General features: G+C 52.0%; 6 protein-coding genes across 6 annotated transcripts; 3 read left to right on the top strand and 3 right to left on the bottom strand.

Annotated features, from left to right (window-relative positions):
• Nucleotides 1-135: 135 nt before the first annotated feature.
• On the bottom strand, nucleotides 136-837 carry MRS44_002944 (uncharacterized protein; the record flags this gene model as incomplete). The annotated part of the gene is made up of 1 exon (XM_065623011.1): nucleotides 136-837. The coding sequence occupies one exon, from the start codon at nucleotides 835-837 to the stop codon at nucleotides 136-138; it is 702 nt and encodes a 233-aa protein (XP_065479083.1).
• Nucleotides 838-2,972: 2,135 nt separating this feature from the next.
• MRS44_002943 (uncharacterized protein) lies at nucleotides 2,973-7,646 on the bottom strand (the record flags this gene model as incomplete). Its single annotated transcript, XM_046268255.2, has 2 exons — nucleotides 2,973-3,139; nucleotides 3,191-7,646. 2 exons carry the CDS (start codon nucleotides 7,644-7,646, stop codon nucleotides 2,973-2,975), a joined length of 4,623 nt encoding a protein of 1,540 aa, XP_046137053.1.
• A 2,572-nt stretch (nucleotides 7,647-10,218) lies between these two features.
• On the top strand, nucleotides 10,219-12,666 carry MRS44_002942 (uncharacterized protein; the record flags this gene model as incomplete). Its single annotated transcript, XM_065623010.1, has 1 exon — nucleotides 10,219-12,666. One exon carries the CDS (start codon nucleotides 10,219-10,221, stop codon nucleotides 12,664-12,666), a length of 2,448 nt encoding a protein of 815 aa, XP_065479082.1.
• Nucleotides 12,667-13,684: 1,018 nt separating this feature from the next.
• Nucleotides 13,685-15,014, top strand: MRS44_002941 (uncharacterized protein; the record flags this gene model as incomplete). The annotated part of the gene is made up of 3 exons (XM_046270571.2): nucleotides 13,685-13,757; nucleotides 13,808-14,679; nucleotides 14,727-15,014. The coding sequence occupies 3 exons, from the start codon at nucleotides 13,685-13,687 to the stop codon at nucleotides 15,012-15,014; spliced, it is 1,233 nt and encodes a 410-aa protein (XP_046137052.2).
• Nucleotides 15,015-15,301: 287 nt separating this feature from the next.
• Nucleotides 15,302-16,948, bottom strand: MRS44_002940 (uncharacterized protein; the record flags this gene model as incomplete). Its single annotated transcript, XM_046280782.2, has 4 exons — nucleotides 15,302-15,462; nucleotides 15,513-16,371; nucleotides 16,420-16,632; nucleotides 16,682-16,948. 4 exons carry the CDS (start codon nucleotides 16,946-16,948, stop codon nucleotides 15,302-15,304), a joined length of 1,500 nt encoding a protein of 499 aa, XP_046137051.2.
• A 1,378-nt stretch (nucleotides 16,949-18,326) lies between these two features.
• On the top strand, nucleotides 18,327-19,173 carry MRS44_002939 (uncharacterized protein; the record flags this gene model as incomplete). Its single annotated transcript, XM_046280781.2, has 3 exons — nucleotides 18,327-18,608; nucleotides 18,657-18,898; nucleotides 18,954-19,173. The coding sequence occupies 3 exons, from the start codon at nucleotides 18,327-18,329 to the stop codon at nucleotides 19,171-19,173; spliced, it is 744 nt and encodes a 247-aa protein (XP_046137050.2).
• Between the last annotated feature and the right edge of the window lie 602 nt (nucleotides 19,174-19,775).

Genomic DNA, 19,775 nt, shown 5'->3' with positions numbered 1-19,775 from the left:
TACTGCTCCAATGCACCTGTTTGATCGAGAGTTTATAAGGGATCAAGAAAGCAACAACAAAACAAGCCCAGCCATAAACGCCCATAATATCTCACATGTCCTGTCTTGATCCATGTCCAGCCCTAATCACGCACGCTACATCCACTTCTTGGCCATGTCGGCCAGGCCACTACCCCAGCTGTCGTCGCCTCGTCCGCCGCTGAAGGATCGGGTATCGCGCTCCATACGGACAGAGGTGTTTCCACCAAAGCCACTAGCCATGCGGACAGCCTCGCCAACAAGGCCAGACGAGTCCCCAGTGGCAGCCTTGGAGGCGACGCCGAGCATGCGCTCGATAGCCGGGGGGATGCGCAGGCCGAAGCGAGCGAGGAGGGCCGTCAGTGCGCCCCCGGTGATGAGGGGCATGATGACGAGGAAGAAGACCTTCCAGGGGTGGCGCTTGGCCCAGTGGACGAGGTCGCGGAGGAGGCGCTTCAGCTGCTTGTACGTCTTTTGGATGAAGCCCTGGCGAGGAGAGCGCTTGTAGTAGGACGAACGACCTGGAGGGAGCACAAGGGTCAACATCTGGGGGCGAAGTGGTCTGCTGAGGGGGCTGAGACTTACTGTTTCCAAAGAAGCTGGAGCGGCTGTGGTTGCCACCGCCGAGGCCAAAGAAGGAGGCGCGTGAAGAATTGTGCTTCCCATAGCGGTCGCCGCCAAAGATGGAGCCCGCAAAGGAGCGGCCACGGTCGGGGGAGCTAGATCGGGATCGCGAGCGGGAGCGGCGCTTCTTGTGGGACCGAGAGGAGCGATGGCGACGGTGAGAGGAGCGAGTAGAGAGGACGGAGGCGCCGTCATTCCAATCGAGGAAGCCCATTGCGCCCGAGTTTGCTTTCGCTGTTTGCGCGGTAGAGGAAAAAGTGGTGAGATTTCAGAGAGGCGAGGGTATCTCGAGGGACCCGGGGAGGGTTTCTGTCTGGCAAGTGCGCGCGCGGGGAAGCGGGCAAAAGTGAGACAAGGATCCAAATGCGTCAATTGAAGTCGCGCAAGGGAGTCGAGTATTTCCCTTGCGTCGGCGATCCAGCTGGAGGCAAAAGTTGGAGGTTGAAGGAAGGATGGGCGCGGCGGATATGCAAACCACACTTTGCAGATGCAAGTCAGAGCTGAGATGGAGGAGACGGGAGCGGGTGAGAAAGTGGGCTGGGCTCACCGTAAATTCGAGTGGCTGGGCCTTGGCTGGGCCTTGGCTGGGTTGAGCAGATTAGGTGAGGTCCTTCCGTTGGAGTCCCTGAAACGAGACGCACGCACTTTGTAGGGGCTAACGTGCGGGGACCCTGGGGCTAACGTATTTAGGGAGGTTGGCTGATCTTCAGAGTCTTGGTCCTGGAGTTTCTCTAGATATGTGATTGTCGATGGTATTGTAGAGTAAAATATCCAGGTGGAAACTCGCCAGCAAGAGTTTCTCGCCCGGTGTCGACTTTAATACGACGTTGTGGGCAACAAGCGAGGGCTCATCCAGCTCGAACGCAACCCTTGCCTGTAACACTTCACATTAGGTATTCGGACATGGATTGCCTGCAATCGAGCCAGTTCGACAAGCCTGATCGGAGCATCAAACAATGAGATCTGGGACCAAGAGGGTTACAGTTTTATAGTCTTGTTGATATTTCTATCTTAAAGCTAAATGCTATTCCATCTCGAAGCTTATTTTCACTAAATGCCCCAACCTTGAATCCCACTAATTTCACTCAGTGTCCCACGAAAGACTTCTTTGGTGGCATAGCTATTCCCAGCTCACAGAACAGCTTGAGTACATACTTCAAATGTGCATAATGCTTGTCGTAGACCAGCCTCAATACTTCCCATAGCATCCATATACCACACGTAGCTTCCGACAACCGCTTGGTAGCATGGCGAGCGGCAGTTCATCATCAATATTATACAAGGCTATGCACACAGGGCGACGTCCCAGCCAGATGTCTGTCAGTCAAGGTCCTTGAAGTACAAGCACCACAACTCGCTTAATGAAACAAAAAGAGAGCACCTAAAATGCAATAATAAACAGCAAAAAAGATATTTAGCAGCTGCTGGTGTCGATCCAGCGACCTCCGGGTTATGAGCCCGGCTGGTTGAAAGTTAGTGGATGATTAGAAATGAGTGAATCTGCGTGTACATACCGCGCTTCCACTGCGCCAAGCTGCTTTCTTGGGTGGATTCTCGCTTTGGAAATGCCTCTAATGAAGGAAGGGAAATGAGCTCTGCCAGCCTCGAAATCCACTCTCGTGCGTGGTTGATATGAGATACCCACCGTGGTGGATAGCTTGGTGAGGGTTTCGCGCCCTTAGCTGCCACTGCCCATTGGGGATTCATTGACTTGCTCCACGGTTCTTTGATTTGATACCAAGTCGTAACAAGCTGAGTATCTATCTAAATTCTTGAGCCCATCATGCCGTATTACTTGGCCGCCACGCCGAAGGTTGTTCAGACAAGCCGGAAGTCGGAGTGGTGTGGGGCAATCCGGGGCCGCAGCCGGCCCGGCATGTCGGCCTCCATGCGGGTCAGGAAGAGATGCCGATGAAGGCAAAGGAATGAGCACATCCTGATCTAATGATAGCAATTAAGATAGACAAAAGTTTACAAGATGATTATAAGAGAACTTTAGAGCATTATCTCTTTTTATGATAGTTTTAATCATGATAAAAGTCATATCCTTAGAGGAGTCAGAGGTGTTTTGCCATAATAGCGGCATCCGTCGGTTGCATCAATAACAGCTGGACAGTGTGGTTGTTCAATCGACTTAACATATATCCAACACACACATAGCATTATTCAGTTGGAAAGTCTATTGTATATGTCAAGTATTGCCTTGTTATGGCCAATTTTATTATCCATCAATGATGCCCAGTCTAACAATATCAACTCCATCTATACCCATTCTAATCTCTATTAACTTTTATCCCAATCCATATTGACTATTATAATTCTTTCAATCTCTACTCCTTCTTCTTCTGGAATGGCTTCTTGATCAGATCCACCAGCTTGCCCAGCCCACCAAACACGTAGCCGAGGCCAAAGCCCCAGCCGCGGACGCGGACGGTGTAGATAAAGAAGTACACCAGCATCCAGTTGGAGATACAGAAGGCAAGGAAGATGCCAAAGTCTAGTTATGAAATTAGTATGATATCGAATCAGATAGGGCCGAGTGACATACCTCTCCATTTGTCGCTCGCATCAATGTTGAGCGACTCAAGATACTGGTTGCCAGAGCTGTAGGGACAGTACTGGCAGCCGCTAGTATCATCGGGGTTAAGGAGATAACCTCCAGCAGACTTGGCAAAAGCCCCTGCGTAGTCTTGACATGTCTGGTTCGGGGGAGCATCAAACTTGGCCGTCTCCTCAGGGGCACACCTGACGGGGGCACCATCGAGAGTGGCTGCAAGCATGCCGCCGATCCAGTAAGTCGAGGGGTTCACGTAGTACATCCAGTACCTCCAGAACACGGGAAGCATCGAGTAGGGACGGACGACTCCGTTGAACAAACTGAACATGACGAAGAAGAAGGGCAAGACGTTGGAGATGACAGTGAAGCTGGGGGCGAATGCACAGATCCATTGACCCCAGCTGGTCATGAAGAAGAACATGAGAAGCGTCATCAAGAAGGTGTAGCCAGAGACGGAGCTCTCAGTGGGAAGTCCAGTTGGCCAGTACCAAAGCACCCAGTACAGCACAGCCGAGATGACGGCAGCAGGGATATCAGCAACAATGTTGGCAGTGCAGAACGCGACCCATCCGTAGATTCGAGAGGGATACTCTCGGGCCTGCCACAGAGCCATGTTGGTGAAGAACTTGGGCACCACGCCGTTGACAATGGTGGGAGGCACAGTGACGATAAGGAAGCAGGTGAACATGCGGTTCTGCATGTCCTGCATCGTGTAGCCGAGCTTCCAGAAGGTGAAGCCGTTAAAGATACCGACAATGACAGCGACGAAGAACTTGCCATAGATGTAGGAGGGGTCACGCCAGTGCTGCTTGAACATGCGCTTGGTCAACTCGACTGACTGAAGCCAAGTTGAAGCGGCGAACTCGGCGTGCTCTCCATCGCTGGACTGTCTTCCTTCAGTAGCAGAGCTTCTAACCCGCTTCAAACCATCAATCTCTTCAAGAACCCGTTCGGCTTCAACGCTCTGGGCCCATTCCTGGTTCCAGTCAACCTTGGTGCCATCAGGTCGCTTGTGAGGCCGGGCAGCTGTCTCGAGAATGAATTCGGCAATGTTCTTGTTGGGAGGGCAGACAGCTCCACGCTCAGCAAAGTAGTTGATGATGTCCTGGCCGTTCTCTCCCATGGGACCAAAGTAGAAGGTGTTGCCACCGGGGTTCAGGGCGAGGACCATGTCGAACTGCTGGATGAGGACGGAGCTAGGCTGGTGGATGGTGCAGATGATGGCCTGACCAGCGCGGCTGAGCTTCTTGAGGAAGCGAACGATGGAGTAGGCAGATTGAGAGTCAAGACCAGAGGTAGGCTCATCAAGGAACAGAAGAAGGGACGGCTTGGCTGCAAGCTCGACACCAATGGTCAATCGCTTTCGCTGCTCAACACCAAGAGACATGATGATGGCATCCTCAAGGTCATTGAGCTCGAGGAGGTCAATGATCTTGTCGACATAGGCAATCTTCTCAGCACGGGGGACAGAGGCGCTCTGGCGCAGGATGGCGGAGAACTCGATGGCCTCTCGGACAGTCTGAGTAGTGTCGTGAATATCACCCTGAAGGCAGAAACCGGTATTCCTCTGGAAATCTGCGGTCAGAGGTCGGCCGTCAACAAACATCTCTCCAGTGACGACACCGACGGTCTGACGCTGGGAGAGAGTGTTGAGAAGAGTCGTCTTTCCGGCGCCTGAAGCACCCATGAGAGCAACCATGACACCTGGCTTTGCGTATCCGCTGACCTTGTTGAGTAGCTTCCTCTCTCCTCCCATGTAGGGAACACTGTACTCGATATCGCGCCAGGTGAAGATAGACTCGCTGTCGGTGATTTGCTCCAGGGGCTCATCCGAGGCATCGGCGGCAGTGGAATCAGCCAAGACGGTAGAGGACGAACCACCAGCCTCCATGGCCTTCTCGGCATCAGCAGGGGCAGCGGCCTTGACGGCCTGGTCCTTTGCCTTGCGGCTCTTCTTGAAGATCAAGGCACCACCGCCTCCAGCAGCAAAGCTAACCATCTCAGTGGCGACGACGGTGACGAGGATGTAGAGGACGGCAAAGGCAATGACAACACCAAAGTTGCGCCACAGGTGCCCGCGAGTGTAGTTGTAGGTGATCTCCAAATAGTCACTGCCAGTGACCTGTCGCTCATTGACTCCCGCTCCGCTGATGGCACATCCTTGGTACCTTGACTGAACTCCAGGTCCCTGGGGGACAAGCTGCTCAGGGGCACAGTCCATGAGACGGTCCGACAGCTCGTTGGCCATGACAGCCTCGAAACTGTAGCTGAGAGGGTTGATCCAGTATATCCAGCCAAACCAGATGTAATCCTTCAGGAGCTGAGTCTTGGGGATGACGTATCCGGTGTAGATGATGAGCAGGTTAAGCGAGATACCAGAGAACCGCACAGCAGTGTTAATCTCGGGCGACAAGCTTGCAAACATGCGGTACAGGGCCGTGACCATGATGGTGGTGGTGTACACAAAGAGCAGGTAGATCCAGAACTTGGAGGCGTCCACGTCGAGGCCCGTCATGAAGTACATGATGATGCCAAAGATGCAGACCTGGACGAAGATGACGGGGAAGTCGAGGACAACTCGGGCGAGAGAGACGGCGGATGGGCGGTAGAAGGCGTAGTCATGGTGACGGGCAACTACTGAGCGTCCAGACACGGCCTTCATGAGTTCAGACAACTGGAGCCAACCGAGGAAGAGAATCGAGAAGAAGAGGGCACCGCCACGACTGAAAGCACCAGCAGTGGTGGTGGGCTGTCCGTAAAACAGAGAACCCACGATCAGACCGTTGGAGATGATGATGAAGAGCTTTGTCCAGAGAGTTGTCGTGTCGCCAAAGAGAAGCCAAGCTTCTCGCTGGGTACAGGCAATAACCTGTCGGATGAAAGAGATGGTGTAGGGCGACTTGTCCGAGACGTGCTTGGACTTGGCCTCCTGCACAGCACCCTGGAACCTCTTGGCATCCTGATAGTCAGACTGATGGAGGGACTCCTTGTACGCAGCGACGTCAGCAAGGAGCTCCTGGTAGTTGGGCGAGTTTCGGAAAGCCGACTCGAGCTCCTCCGGGGTCCGGGGGGCTCGGTGCTCGAAGCCGGGCCGGAAGCGGCGCTCGGTAGGGTCCGTGACGGCGGTCAAGAAATCGGCCGTGGTCTGGCGCTCGGGACACTCGAAGCCGAGATCGATAAAGTACTGCTTGGCCTTTTTGGCGGGACCCGAGAAGATCTGTCGTCCCTGGTCAATGACCAAGACCTTGTCCATGAGCTCGTAGATGCCTTCACCGGCTTGATAGAGAGTGACCAGAGTCGTTCGGTTGCTGATGTCAGTCATGATTCGAAGGGATCGTGCGTAATCGAGGGCAGTCGAAGCATCGAGACCTCGAGTCGAGTTGTCCCAAGCCATGACGGTCGACTTGGAGGCGAGAGTCTCAGCGATAGAGACTCGCTTCCGCTCACCACCAGAGACACCACGGGTGAAATCATCACCAACGACGGTGTTCTTGGTGTGGCTGATTCCAAACATCTTCATGAGGGCGTCGACGATGACGGGGATGTCTGCCTTTTCCTTCCTCTTGGTCTTGTTCATAAGGGCAAAGGCCAGGGTCTTCCACACGCTGAGGGTAGCAAAGTGGATATCGTCCTCGCCGTTGTAGTTGACCTCTCCTCGGTACAGCTTCTTCTGCTCATCTGCAGGGATACCACTGTAGGAGACGTCTCCTTCGACCGCTGCAAACGACTCGCGGTTGTTGCTGATGGCTTTCAAAAAGGTACTGCATCCAGCACCGGGACGACCCAGCACGAGCATCATCTCGCCATCTCGGACACAGCCGGTAAAATCGTTGATCAATGTCCGGGTGGGAGGCTTTCCAAATCGAAAGGCAGGGATGAACTGGGAAACCAGACGGTAGAGATCGGGACCAAAGGTGCCGAGAATGGCATCGGGGACGGTGCGAACAAACGAGGTGGTGCTCCCGATGCCCTTGACGGTGAGGTTCTCGTAGACGACTCCAACACGCTTGAGAGAACCCTCTTCACTGCGCTTCTCAAAGTGTCCCTCGCGCATAAACTCTCCAAGCTCGAACCCATCATCGTCATTGGGACCGGCTTCAACGTCAGTTACTGAGTCGTCGTCCTCAGCCTGCTGCTGTCGTCTTGACTGGATGCGAGAAGCGGCATGGCTTGTTCTGCTCTTTGTCGTGTGTGCCTTGCTGACGTGTGATTCGCCAGTTCTCGTCTTGTGCAGGCTCATGAGGTTGTGTCGAAGAGACTCAAACTCGTGCATGGCTTCCTGCTCGTGGACGTCGTCCTGGTTGCGCTCACCCCATTTTCCTTCGGGGGCGACGTCTGATGAGGAGGCATCACTGCCTGCTCGATGCTCATCTTGGGGAGGGTGTTGTTGTTGCATGGACGATTCTGTCCGGCGAAGAGCATCGCCGTCCACAGTGTTGCCCAACATGTTGACGGCTGTAGAGGTTGGCTTGTATGGGTTGTGCTCTTTACACGAGACGAGAATGCAGGTGGATTATTGAGGCGCTGCCTCGACTGTTATAGATATGCTGCTCGAGTCCAAGATACAAAGACCTCTGGAGATAAGCCAGTAAGGCCGTGAACCTTGTCTCTGAATCAAGTCCATTGACCCGGCTGCAGTGGATCTATAGCCATCCCGTTGCGTATTGGCCTCTGGGTGTATCACTAATGTGCACATTTTTAATCAATGATGCAAGATTGCCTGGGGGCTTGCAGGCGAGATGGCGCACTAGGGGCACGTCTCGTAGTGTTGCTGTCAAAATCAACACCCGCCATGCATCATGATGAGTCTTGAGCCAGAAAGGGACTAACACGCTTGCCCTGGAGTTAGGTTCTTGTTTCCGAGAAGGCTCCGGACCAGTCATAAACGTGGCGTTGAGAGCAAGATGGAGATCCTGACTCGGGATATCTGAGTCTGGCCCACTTGGAGCACATCCAACGGAATCAGGCCGAAGATGAAGATCTTTTCGCTCCGGACATAATCTGCGGACTTAGGACAGGGCAGGGTAAGCGTAGGGCGTCTGGGTCTCACCTTGAGGGTCCAGAGCCGCAGAGCCGCGACGGTGAACGTGAATCTTTCAGAGACAAAAGATTTGTGTGTTGCTCCTGTACTGTTGGGACGACGTCGTATTGGTAAGCACGGCACAACTACTAGTGCCAGTCCAACCCAAAGTAGTAAAGAGATCTGCGTGAGGCCGGGTCTGTAAGCAGGGGAAGCTCTCAACGTTGAAAGCTGATTCACGGTGGATGGTTTATCAGCGGCCGGCCGCCGTGCAGAGACCTGTATCCTCTTTTGTCCTGGGGCATGGAATTCTTCTTCATCTTGAGATTCGTCGACCAATACGTTCGGCCGATGAGACGGACCAAGCTACAAAGGCCCCGACAGATGGAGGGCAACAGGCATGACGAAATGCTACTGCTCGTGATAATGCCAAGAGCTGGCCCATGTTAGGTCGAGAGCTTATCTTGCATAACGTTGATGGCCTCGGACCCTTTGTTGAGGTGTGATTATTAACTTGCCGTGTGATTCATCGGTCAAGACTTGGCTTGTCCGACGGAGTCTGGTACTCGGTGATAATTAAAGCTTACGACGATGAATGGGGAGGTGGTCCTGAATGAAGAACTGAGCATTCCATTTAATGAATGTTCTCCAAGCATAACTGGCAGAATAGTAGTCATAACAACCAACAGTTCAATAGCTTGTCACCCTTGATACCCTCAAGTTGCAGCCTAAACAAACCAAATCCGATGCCCTGCAGCTGAAACCGTCAAGGGTTCGAATCTAGCGAAGCCGCCAAAGGCGCAACACGGCAGCTAATCAAACGTTGTGCGTGGCGGCGCTGACTGTCAAAAATGTCAACAAGACGCCGCCGCGTACTTCCCTCGTATCCCTTGTCGGAGATTATACAATCCCATGTGGCAGGGTTTACGCCGTTGATACGATCGCCGCCGGGGAGCTCGGTCAGGAACTTTGGGGTTTGATGCAATCAACCCGCTTGCGTGCATGTTTGAACACCATGTAAGATTTCTAACAAGATGAGATTCTACATAACGCCCGCCGTTTCCGCTTCTGCGGTCTTCTCGGCCTCCGTGCCGATCCCTTTGCCTCATTGGTAGAGAAGTCCTGTCGGTATCGCCGGGTAAGCTGACAGTTCTATCCGGCGCGTGTCGGAGTCGGGGTACAAAATGACAAAATATCCGCCTTGTCTTTGGTTCAGATTTGGCTCTAGAGATGAGATATAAAGTGCAAAATTGGCTAGAAAGGATTTAATCGTCCTATTCAATTGCTCAGATGATTAAATAGGGCTAAATTACCATTAATTGAGATATTCGAGAGTTGACCTCTGAAACCAGGGGAGTGAAGCATTTGTCGTATCGTGAGAGTCACACAGAATAAACAGAAACAAACAAACAAACTCGCACAAGTAGAGCGGTATTTTACGACAGTTTAATTAACGAGGATGTTCATTTAATGCTTTTTCCTCTCAAAGATTCTGCCTAGCCATATATGTCTTTGAGTTATTCTCTTTATTTTGCTTGTTTGTGACCCCCGGAAGGTGACTACCCTAAACTATCCTTTTTGCATTTCACGATGATATTTCTCTAACAAACCCTTCGACTAGAAAGACGGATAAAGAGGATGATTTATTATTCTTGAAATACGTATGTTACTTGGGGTTGTGTTATTGTCCTGTCCTTTCCGTGTGTCGCTATATCGCCGTCAACCCTCATCTTCGATAATTTCTCCCCCGTTGCTTTGTGAACCAAATCTTCCTAAATCCTTTATTGGAAGGAAACATCCTATTATTTACTCAAACCAATGGTTCTCAATTGCCGCTTATGTGGCACAAAATATCAGGCATTCATGCATCCCAAACGCCAGAGTGGCCGCTTACATGCTAGGCAGCCAGCATGGCAATCCCCTCACAAATTTAAGTCCATATCTGCCTTTCAACTTGGCCAAACATCCCTTCCCCCTAAACCACCAAACGCTTCGAGCCATGAATAAAATAGCGCAGGGATGGATCGAGGCCACCACGGTGAAGCCTGAATGGCTTCCAGGCGGAACAAAATTCTGGTATCGACACTTCTCCGAGCCTGGCAAGTTTCAATTTGTCCTGGTTGATGCCGTCGAGAGGCGTCGTGATATCGCCTTTGACCACAAGCAGCTGGCCGAGGCTCTGGAGGAAAAGACGGGCGAGAAACTGGACCAAGATTCTCTTCCATTTACCTGGATCGAGTATATCCCCGAAACTTCATCTGTCCGATTCCGCTTTGCCGATAAGAAATGGGAGTATGGGCCTGGAAACGACCTGAGACAATGGGAGGGCGAGCTCTCCTCAGATGAGTCGAATCAGTTCCTACAGAAAGAGATCCCCTCTTCCAACGGCGACGCTGATATAACTGTCGACTTTGTCAACCACACGGGGACAACCATCAAAGCATTCTGGATCGACTGGCATGGCGAACCGATATGGTACCACACCATCCATAACGGTGGGACAGTGCGTCAAGAAACCTACGTCGGCCATGTCTGGAGATTCGTAGATGCGTTGGATGAGAGGTTTCGGGCCATCTACGCAGCACCGGATCAGCGTACCGATGTCGTCGTTGTCAAGAATCTTGTCGATCTGGACGAGGAAGCTTCTTCGCCAAGCAACGATGACGATTTTGAGGAGGAGGGGGAATCAACTGCTTCGACGACTGAACTTCAACTTTACGTCAAGAATTTCGACGTTTGGTTTGGAAAGAAGGACGGTCAGGGGAAACAGTTGTCTGAATATGGCAGCGAGGAACATCCTTACGACGAGGGCCAGCTGCACCTGTCACCCGACAACCGGTATGCGGTTGCCTGGCAATACACCCCCGAGCAGGACCACAAGATACACCTCGTGGAATCATCTCCAGACGACCAGATTGAGCCGAAGCTACACAGTGTTCAATATCTGAAGCCAGGGGACAGGGTGAGAATCGACAGGCCTCGCCTCTTTGACCTGGAAAGTCATCGCGAGGTCCCAACAGACAACGCACTGTTCAGGAACCCTTACAAAATAAGGGATCTGGGATGGAGCAAGAGTGGCCACGAGTACCGCTTCCTCTTCAATGAGCGTGGCCATCAACATCTCAGGGTGATCGGCATCGGCATCGACGGGCAAGTAAGGACTCTTGTTGAAGAGCAGAGCAGCACCTTCATCGACTACACAAAGCTGTACGTCAAACTCCTCGAGGAATCAGACGAGCTGGTGTGGTCGAGTGAGCGCGATGGATATAACCACCTCTATCTGATTGATCTCGCCCAAGGTGCCATCAGCAACCAGATAACCAATGGAGCTTGGACAGTTGGCGATGTCCAATTCATCAAGGAAGACGAGCGCCGTGTATGGTTCCAGGGCTATGGACTCCAGCCTGAACAGGACCCGTATCACAAACATCTCTGCTGCGTCAACTTTGACGGGTCTGACTTCAAGATCCTCACAGAAGGGGACGGGTCCCATTCCTGGACTTGGTCTCCGGACAAGCGCTTCTTGATAGACACTTGGTCGAGGGTGGACTTGGCGCCGACGACAGTTCTACGTGATGGGGCTTCTGGAGAGATGTTGCTGGAACTCAGTAAGACGCCCATGGAAGAATTGGAGAAGGACGGTTGGGTTCCGCCTGAGAGGTTCGCAGCTCCTGGTCGGGATGGCGAAACCATGATATACGGAATCATCATTCGCCCTGCCGAGTTTGACAGTAACAAGAAATACCCTGTCCTTGATGACATATACGCTGGACCACACGACTTCCATGTTCCAAAAGCCTTCTCAGCTCTAGCCAGACAGCGGAAATGGGCAGACCAGGGTTACGTCGTGGTGCAAGTCGACGGCATGGGGACAAGTCACCGCAACAAAGCCTTCCACAACGTCTGCTACAAGAATGTTCACGACTCAGGCCTCCCAGATCACACCGCCTGGCTCAAAGCCGCAGCAGAAACTCGCCCGTGGCTGGACCTCTCCCGCGTGGGCATCATGGGAGGATCAGCCGGCGGACAGAGCGCAGCCGCAGCTCTTTTGCACCACGGCGACTTTTACAAAGCCGCGGCAGCTGACTCTGGATGTCACGACAACCGCATGGACAAGCTGTGGTGGAACGAGCTGTGGATGGGCTACCCCGTCGACGAGGCATACGCAGAGTCGTCAAACGTGACGCACGCGGCCAAGCTACGGGGGGCGCTGATGTTGATTGTCGGAGAACTCGATGACAACGTGGATCCGTCCTCGACGTTTCAGCTTGTCAAGGCATTGAACAAGGCTGGAAAGAATTACGAGTTGGTGTTGATTCCTGGGGGTGAACATGGATGTGGGGGAAGCTCGTATGGACTTGCTCGGCAGCGCGAGTTTTTTAGGCGATACTTGCAGGAGGGTGAGAAGGTGTGTGTAGATTTGGACGATTCGGTTTCGACTGATTGAGTTGAGTATTGTTATGTTGGATGTGGCCAATTGAGAAGTTGAAAGCAGTTCTAGGCTGGGTTGTGATACAGTGCAATGGGGATTGATACGGATAAATAGGGGCAGCATGAACTCTAGCTATAGCAGAACGAGGTCATGATTCACCAAGTGAATAAAGTCAACAAATAGAGTAAACCCAGGTTAAACCTCGTCAAAAACACATCTCTCATGAGCATTTCTTGAGCCGAGTTCGAGAGCATGTTGCCAACGATACCTGACGAAGGCTTCGAAAAGGAGAAACACAGCTGAACTTATCACGGGTTATAATAGACTATCGGCTCCTAGCCCGAATCTATCGCGATATTTGGAAACGTGGCTTGAGACGATCTCTTGTGGCTGGACTCTGCCCCAGGTACGGATACATGCCCGTCGAGGGGTGGACAGAAAGAAGCAGACAGTATGAATACAGTTACCAGTCTATAGATGCTCAAAAGCTTTGAGAATTGTGCTAATTATAAATGGGAAAAATTATACAAGACCTTGAACTGTTTAGTAGTGATGTTTTGAATGATATTAGACTTCGTTTAGACATCAGAGTCAATAAACCCGTGACTTTTATGATTCTGACGTCTACTTTTTTCCTCCACCAACAAACACATGCATCTCAATTAGTCCCGTCCCCGCCCCCCCCCCCCCTGTTAGGCTAAAATATTCCCTGCAAAACGCAAGGGGTCTCGGCCATTCTCTGTCTCTATTGTCGACCCTTTTAAAGGCCACGACATTCAACGAAAACCTCAGTCAGCCTTTTTCGAGTACCCAAACTCTTGCGCTTCGATCCAATTCCCGCCCGTGCAAACTTTTGCGTTTGCGGCGCCTTGCTTTTCTCGGTGCATTGGGCTTCTTTTACCCCCCCAGCTAGACATAAGTTGAGGCTTGACGCCTTGTACTTCTGGACAGCTGGCCTTGTTCTAACTTTGGAACCCTTTTTTTTCCTTCTCTTTCTCCTCTCTAGGTTTCCCTCCTACATTGTCGGGCAAAGATGAAGATCTCGTACTTGTCTGTTGGGCTTCTCGCCCTGTTCAGCCCCTTGGCTGCTGCTTGGAGCAAGGAGGGTATGTTAACCAGCTACACCCTTTGCATTAGCGACTCTAATATCCGGCAGATCGCGAAATCTTTCGCATTCGCGATGAAATCTCTCGCTTCGAGCCCGATCCCGCCGCGACCTTTTACGACATCCTCGGCATCTCCTCTTCGGCCTCGCTCGACGACATCACCAAGGCCTACCGCAAGAAGACGCGCTCTCTGCACCCCGACAAGGTCAAGCAGCAGATGCGCGCCAAGGCCGGCAAGGACAAGAAGACTGGTGCTACCGTCAAGCCGCCCACTCCTGCTGAGATCAAGACCGCCGTTAAGAAGGCCGGTGAGGCTCAGGCCCGTCTGTCTCTGATCGCCAACATCCTGCGCGGACCCGAGCGCGACCGATATGATCATTTCCTCGCCAATGGCTTCCCTCTGTGGAAGGGCACCGACTACTACTACAACCGCTACAGACCCGGCCTGGGTACCGTCATGATTGGCCTGTTCCTTGTTGTCGGAGGTGGTATTCACTACCTGACCCTGTACATGAGCTGGAAGCGCCAGAAGGAGTTTGTCGAGCGCTACATCAAGTTTGCCCGTGACACGGCCTGGGGTGGCGGTCTCAACATCCCCGGCGTCGACGCTGCCCCTGCTCCCGCTCCCGCCCCCGTTCCCTCCGACGATGAGGATACCCCTCCTCCTATCCCTCAGAACCGACGAGAGCGCCGTATGCAGGAGAAGGCTGCCAAGCGCGAGGGAGGTCGCGCCGCTGTGAAGAAGACCCGCCGGGCTCCCCAGCCTGCTTCTGGAACTGCTACCCCTGATGCTGCTGGTCCTTCTGGTGCTCGCCGGAGAGTTGTGGCTGAGAATGGCAAGATCCTCGTGGTTGACTCTCTTGGAGATGTGTACCTCGAGGAGGAAGACGAGGAGGGCCAGGTTAACGAGTTCCTCCTTGATGTAAGTTGTCCTTGGCCATTGGATGTAACCAAGCTAACACCACACAGCCCAACGAGCTCGCCAAGCCCACCTTCAGTGACACCGCCGTTGTCCGTGTTCCCATCTGGTTCTTCAACATCACCGCCGGCCGTTTCCTGTCCAAGAAGACCCCTGAGCTCGAGATTGAGATCCCCGCCGACGAGGATGACTCAGATGCTCCCCAGCGAACACCCAGCACCGACTCTGCCGGCGAGGACTTTGAGCTCCTCGACAAGAGTACCGACTCGCTTAGCAAGAGCAAGGCTTCCGGTGTCCAGCAGGGCAAGGCCAACAAGCGAAAGGGCAAGAAGAGGTAAAGGATGGACGAGAGCTGCCTAGACAATGATGCGACGGAGTTAGGGGAAAAGGACCGGGCGGCACGACGTAGTATCTAAAAAGAAGGCAAAGTCGGATCAAATCATGAAAAATCTATGATTGGATGCTCAAGTATTATGTGCCAAGATTGTGCGTCATGTCTTGCTTATATGTCAATGAATTGTGGTCCAAGGGGCACTGATCGTGTAGAGCTTTGTGCTAAATGACTGATGAGTATAGAAGCACGCTAATTTTGATGTAATTGTGTGTTAAATAGGTCATTGCTGGCCTATTCCTTTGTAGTTTCTGGCTGACTCGTCTCCTCATCCCGAGGAGCAGGAGGTGGTATATCATCTCTTCGTGGATGCCATCCCCCTGTCCATCCAACCCAACCCGTCTCTCTAGGGCCTCTCGCTAGGGAAATGATAATTGAAGCTCCGACAAAGGCAACTGAACCGAATGAGAAAATGTTGTTAAAGAGTTCATGTGCCTCGACTTACTGCTACAGGCGCCACTTCGTTTCCAACCTCCATCGGCATACAGCTTGTTTCCAACAGCCGTACCCGTCAACTGACCGACAAACGCCAAAGCCATGTATGCCGTGTTTACTCGGTTGCGCGCTCTGGGATTGATGTTGAAGATGGCGGCGCGGTTTGCCACTTGAGCTGTCTGCATACCAATATCGATGCCGATGGCCTGGATGATGGGCCCAGCCACGGTGGACTTGCTGATGAATGTGCCAACAAGAGTGCCAATCAGCGCGAGGATCTGGCCGGCGATTGTTGAAAGCAGGGGCACGAAACGATCGATGAGCCTTCCAATCAGCGGGATTGAAATGATGGTTGCGATTGCTGTTAGAGAAAAGAGACCAATCTGTAGTGATGAGTAGTCGTAAGGGGGAGACGCCAACAAGAAGGTGAGGGTTGTCCAGAACGAAGTAAAAATGGTCGAGAGGGTATAGGCGATAAGACAGGACTGGATAAGAACCGGTTCTGTAGCCATCATATAAGGAATCGACCAAAGGGCGCGGAAATAGTTGAGGCCATCCGGGTTAGTAGAAGGATAATCAGGCATGAAAAAGAAGAGCACCGAGGCGAGTAAATACTGGGCGCCGCAAGAGAACCAGTAAATATTGCGCCAGCTCGTGTAGTTGGAGACAACTCCAGACAGGAACCTGGCCATTAAGAGACCAAGCATGAGTCCAGAAACGACAATGGCCAGGAGAGATGCTTTCCGACGCGGAGGAGCAAAGTCTCCCACAAGGGGGATCATCAATTGAGGCGTGACTGTGGTGACACCGCATATGAAAGACAGGGCGCGAAAGACTGTAAAGTCGTTGGTCACGCAGAGCCCAATCCACTAAGTCTGTGTAAGTGAGTGACTAGATGGGTTGTGAAGACAACTTACAAGAGTCGCAGTAACAATGATGAGTGAGATGATGAAAGGTCGTCTCTCGAGAATGTCACCTAGCGGTAAGACAAATACAAGTCCCGCAGCATAACCCGACTGCAGAAGAGTTGCAACTTGAGACGATTCCTCATAAGTGACTTTAAAGTCGGCAGCTATCTTGTTGAGAATAGGCTGGTTGTAGTAAAGGTTGGCCACGGTAAAAGCAGCAGACTTAACAAGTTAGAGCTATTGGAATGGGTTTTTGAAAACGCGGACGCACCATGGCATATAGCAAGCAAAGCGCCATGGTCAGCGCAGGCGGAGATTTATCATCCCATCGGCAATTCTTTGGTGTCGTTACTCTACGAATCCAGCTCGAGTCGTACTTTGACTGGACTATCGTATCTGCCTCGTCACTTGACTCCAAGGCGCTCTCAGTAGCCCCGGCCTTGGTTTCAGGGGATGCCACAGCATCAAAGTCATTCTCTTGGGCGATTTCGAGGTCCGAAGTGGTTGGCTTCTCGGCCGAACGGGTGGAAGACGTCATTGGCGGCAACTATTCGCGTCCAGCGCGAGCAACAAGATGTATACAAACTTTGGGTTGGCATAAAAGGCATCAATTGAAACAAGCGACATGGATATCCAAATGTTTTGCAAAAGGGAAAAAAAATCGGTGAATGGACCAACAGAGTCAGGGTCATCGATCAAGAGCCTCATAAGTGGGTATTCCCGTTGGCCTTTCGGGATTAGCAGCTCTTGTTTTGATTAGCAAGCAAGCAAGCTTAATGGCTACGGATTGCGACATCGATCTTTGCCAAGTCCGATTTCCGGTGGGATATAGAAAAGAATTGACTTGTGCTTATTGTTGGTGATGGAGGAGGAGGATAGTTTCGGTGGGTTAATAACCAAGACTGGGACTAGGGACGAATGGCATGACAAGTAAAACCGTTCTGGATGAGACTCGCCAGGTTGCCTGTCATTGGCACAGACCCGTTGCTCATAACCCTGGGATCTTCATTTGTCTTGACCGCGTCTGTATTCTTCAAGTCATCGGTGTGATTGCTTCTCTTTATCCATCTACCTGCCTAGGTAGGCAGCTATGGCGAGGAAGCGGATATGAAGCCTATCAAAGCCAAGACAAAGCCTATGACCATGTGAAATAAAAGCTTAAAGAGCCTCGGCCGGAGACCTATCAATAGTTTACCTAATTTCAGTCCTGCACTCCCGTACGGAGTTGGCATCTTTTAATTTCCCGAACGTGATAGTCCGGCCCGGACATCCGTTTCTCACGGAGGCCCGCTCCGCTCCGAAAAGAGTTATCGAAAAACACTCTATGAGAAGCAATACACGCAGAGCACTGAAACCAGCTGAGTGGCAAACATGAAACGAGGAATCACGCGGGAATAGAGGTCAATGACAATCTGACGGGACAAGGGCCATAAGCCGTCATCTTCTCTTTGACGCAAGTGCCCGACCAACAGATTCCTTCCATCAGCCTTGTGGGCAAAAATAAACCACCTCATCCTATGCGCGTAACGACAGCCGGCAAGTGGGCGCGCCCCTTGAAACCTGACACGGCATCTGGGGGGTAGGGCGCAGGATATGAACCGAATAGGGCAGTCCAAGCTCCCACGGAGGCTGATGCTCCATCTGTACACCTCTAATCTCGCTGGGGCTTGGGTGCGAAAGTGCGAGGTGTGATGCTGCGCCATGCAGGGATCCATCCGCCTGAGGATTTTGCTGGTTGATCCTACGGGGAATATCCCCTCGATACCGGTTTTTTGGGGGGAACCGTGTAAGCCCGATGCCGTCACGACCACATAAGTATGTGCGGGTGACCTCTTCTTCTTCTGTACGTATTTTGTGCGTCTCTTCTTTTACTCTTTTAACTATTTAGTTACTGGTTAGACTACACTAGCTGGGCCATGTCTGGGCATCTTTTGCCAAGTACTCACCGCCGGCCCCAAGATAACCATCATCTTGTGCAACCACACTCACAGCCCGATTTCGAACAAGACGAGCAAAATTTCCATCAAACAAACTCTCCCATGACTTCCGAACGATTCTCTTCAGGCCCCTTGTGGGCAGCAAAACTCAACCTCCGTCTCCTCTCCATCTCCTTCGACGCTGTCCTCCTGATCACGGTTCTCTCACTCATCGCCGGCTCCTCTTCCGATGCGACAACCATCATCCTCTTCGGACCCCTTGTACGTGTTTCCGCTTCTCCTTTCACCGACTCAAGTTGACCGTTTTAGACATGTATGGCGTTTGCGTGGAGTTTCGTGGACGCAATCTACCTCTGCACGCGCAGCCGCCTTGGTCACGAGCCTGTTACCCGCATGAAGTTTGACCTAGTCTTGTGCTTGGCGTTTGTGATTGCATCGTCATTGATTGGATATCTTGGCACCACCGATCATGCTGTACCAACCCTGGACCAGACCACAGATGAGCCTCACCTTGCAACCCGGGCTTTGTTCTGCTTTGGCATTGCTGAAGTGTGAGTTTCGAAACTTGATGTTCTAGGAAATGGCTACTAATAAGTGCCGCTATAGGTTCGTTCATTCGCTACTGTTCGTCATCGCCCATCAAGAGTGGAAGGCCTCGACCAACGAGTTCCAGATCAGCAGGCCTCCCTCTGTCGATGATCCTCTTCCGGCTTCAACTTGGACAGTACCGTCACCAAAGTCTGGACCTGGTCGGAGAGAAATTGTGGTCCTAAGAGACGAGGAAGAGGGCCTTTTGGCCGACGCACCACGACCATCGAGCGGGTAGCATCCGATTAGCGACCATTTTATGACTTATGACAATAGACTTTCTTCCTTTTCCATTTCCTACCGTGAACTCTCGATCAAACATGCTGGAAGGTGGTGAATAGTTCGACAAACGCATACCGAAATCACTGTATTGTCAAAGCGACATACTCAACGCAGACAACTAAATGGTCTTAAAGACCCTACCTTTTTCCTAATGCCTATCTACTAATACTACAAGACGGGTCCTTATTTCTATTGAGGGCGTCCCCTGGCTGTTCTGGGTCGTGATTTATTTACCACCCGTCCTGTTCAGTTCTTCCACCTTGCCTCTGGTTCTTATTAAAATCGTTCACTCCGCCACAGCCTTCCAGACAGGCATGGCACATGAGGTTCCTTGGGCCATTCACTTGAAGCCCCGTAACTTCACAGGGAATGTGGTACCGGCGTTGGTCTTCTTCTATTGCCTTGGAGCAAGGACGAATCTTGCCCCAGGGCTCCAGTTTCGTATTGCACTTCAAGCAGTGGGCAACTGGAACGGCATGGATACACATGGTGTTGATAGGATCGACGAGCAAGGCACAGTGATAAAACAGTTATCGTGTGCTTTCTGAGCCTCTTCTT

This window comes from Fusarium solani (genome assembly GCF_023522795.1).
Source record: "Fusarium solani strain SB1 chromosome Unknown bctg00000001, whole genome shotgun sequence".
In the NCBI taxonomy this organism is placed as follows: Eukaryota; Fungi; Ascomycota; class Sordariomycetes; order Hypocreales; family Nectriaceae; genus Fusarium; species Fusarium solani.
The sequence above is the reverse complement of the archived record's forward strand: the minus strand, read 5'-3'. Positions and strand labels throughout refer to the sequence as shown.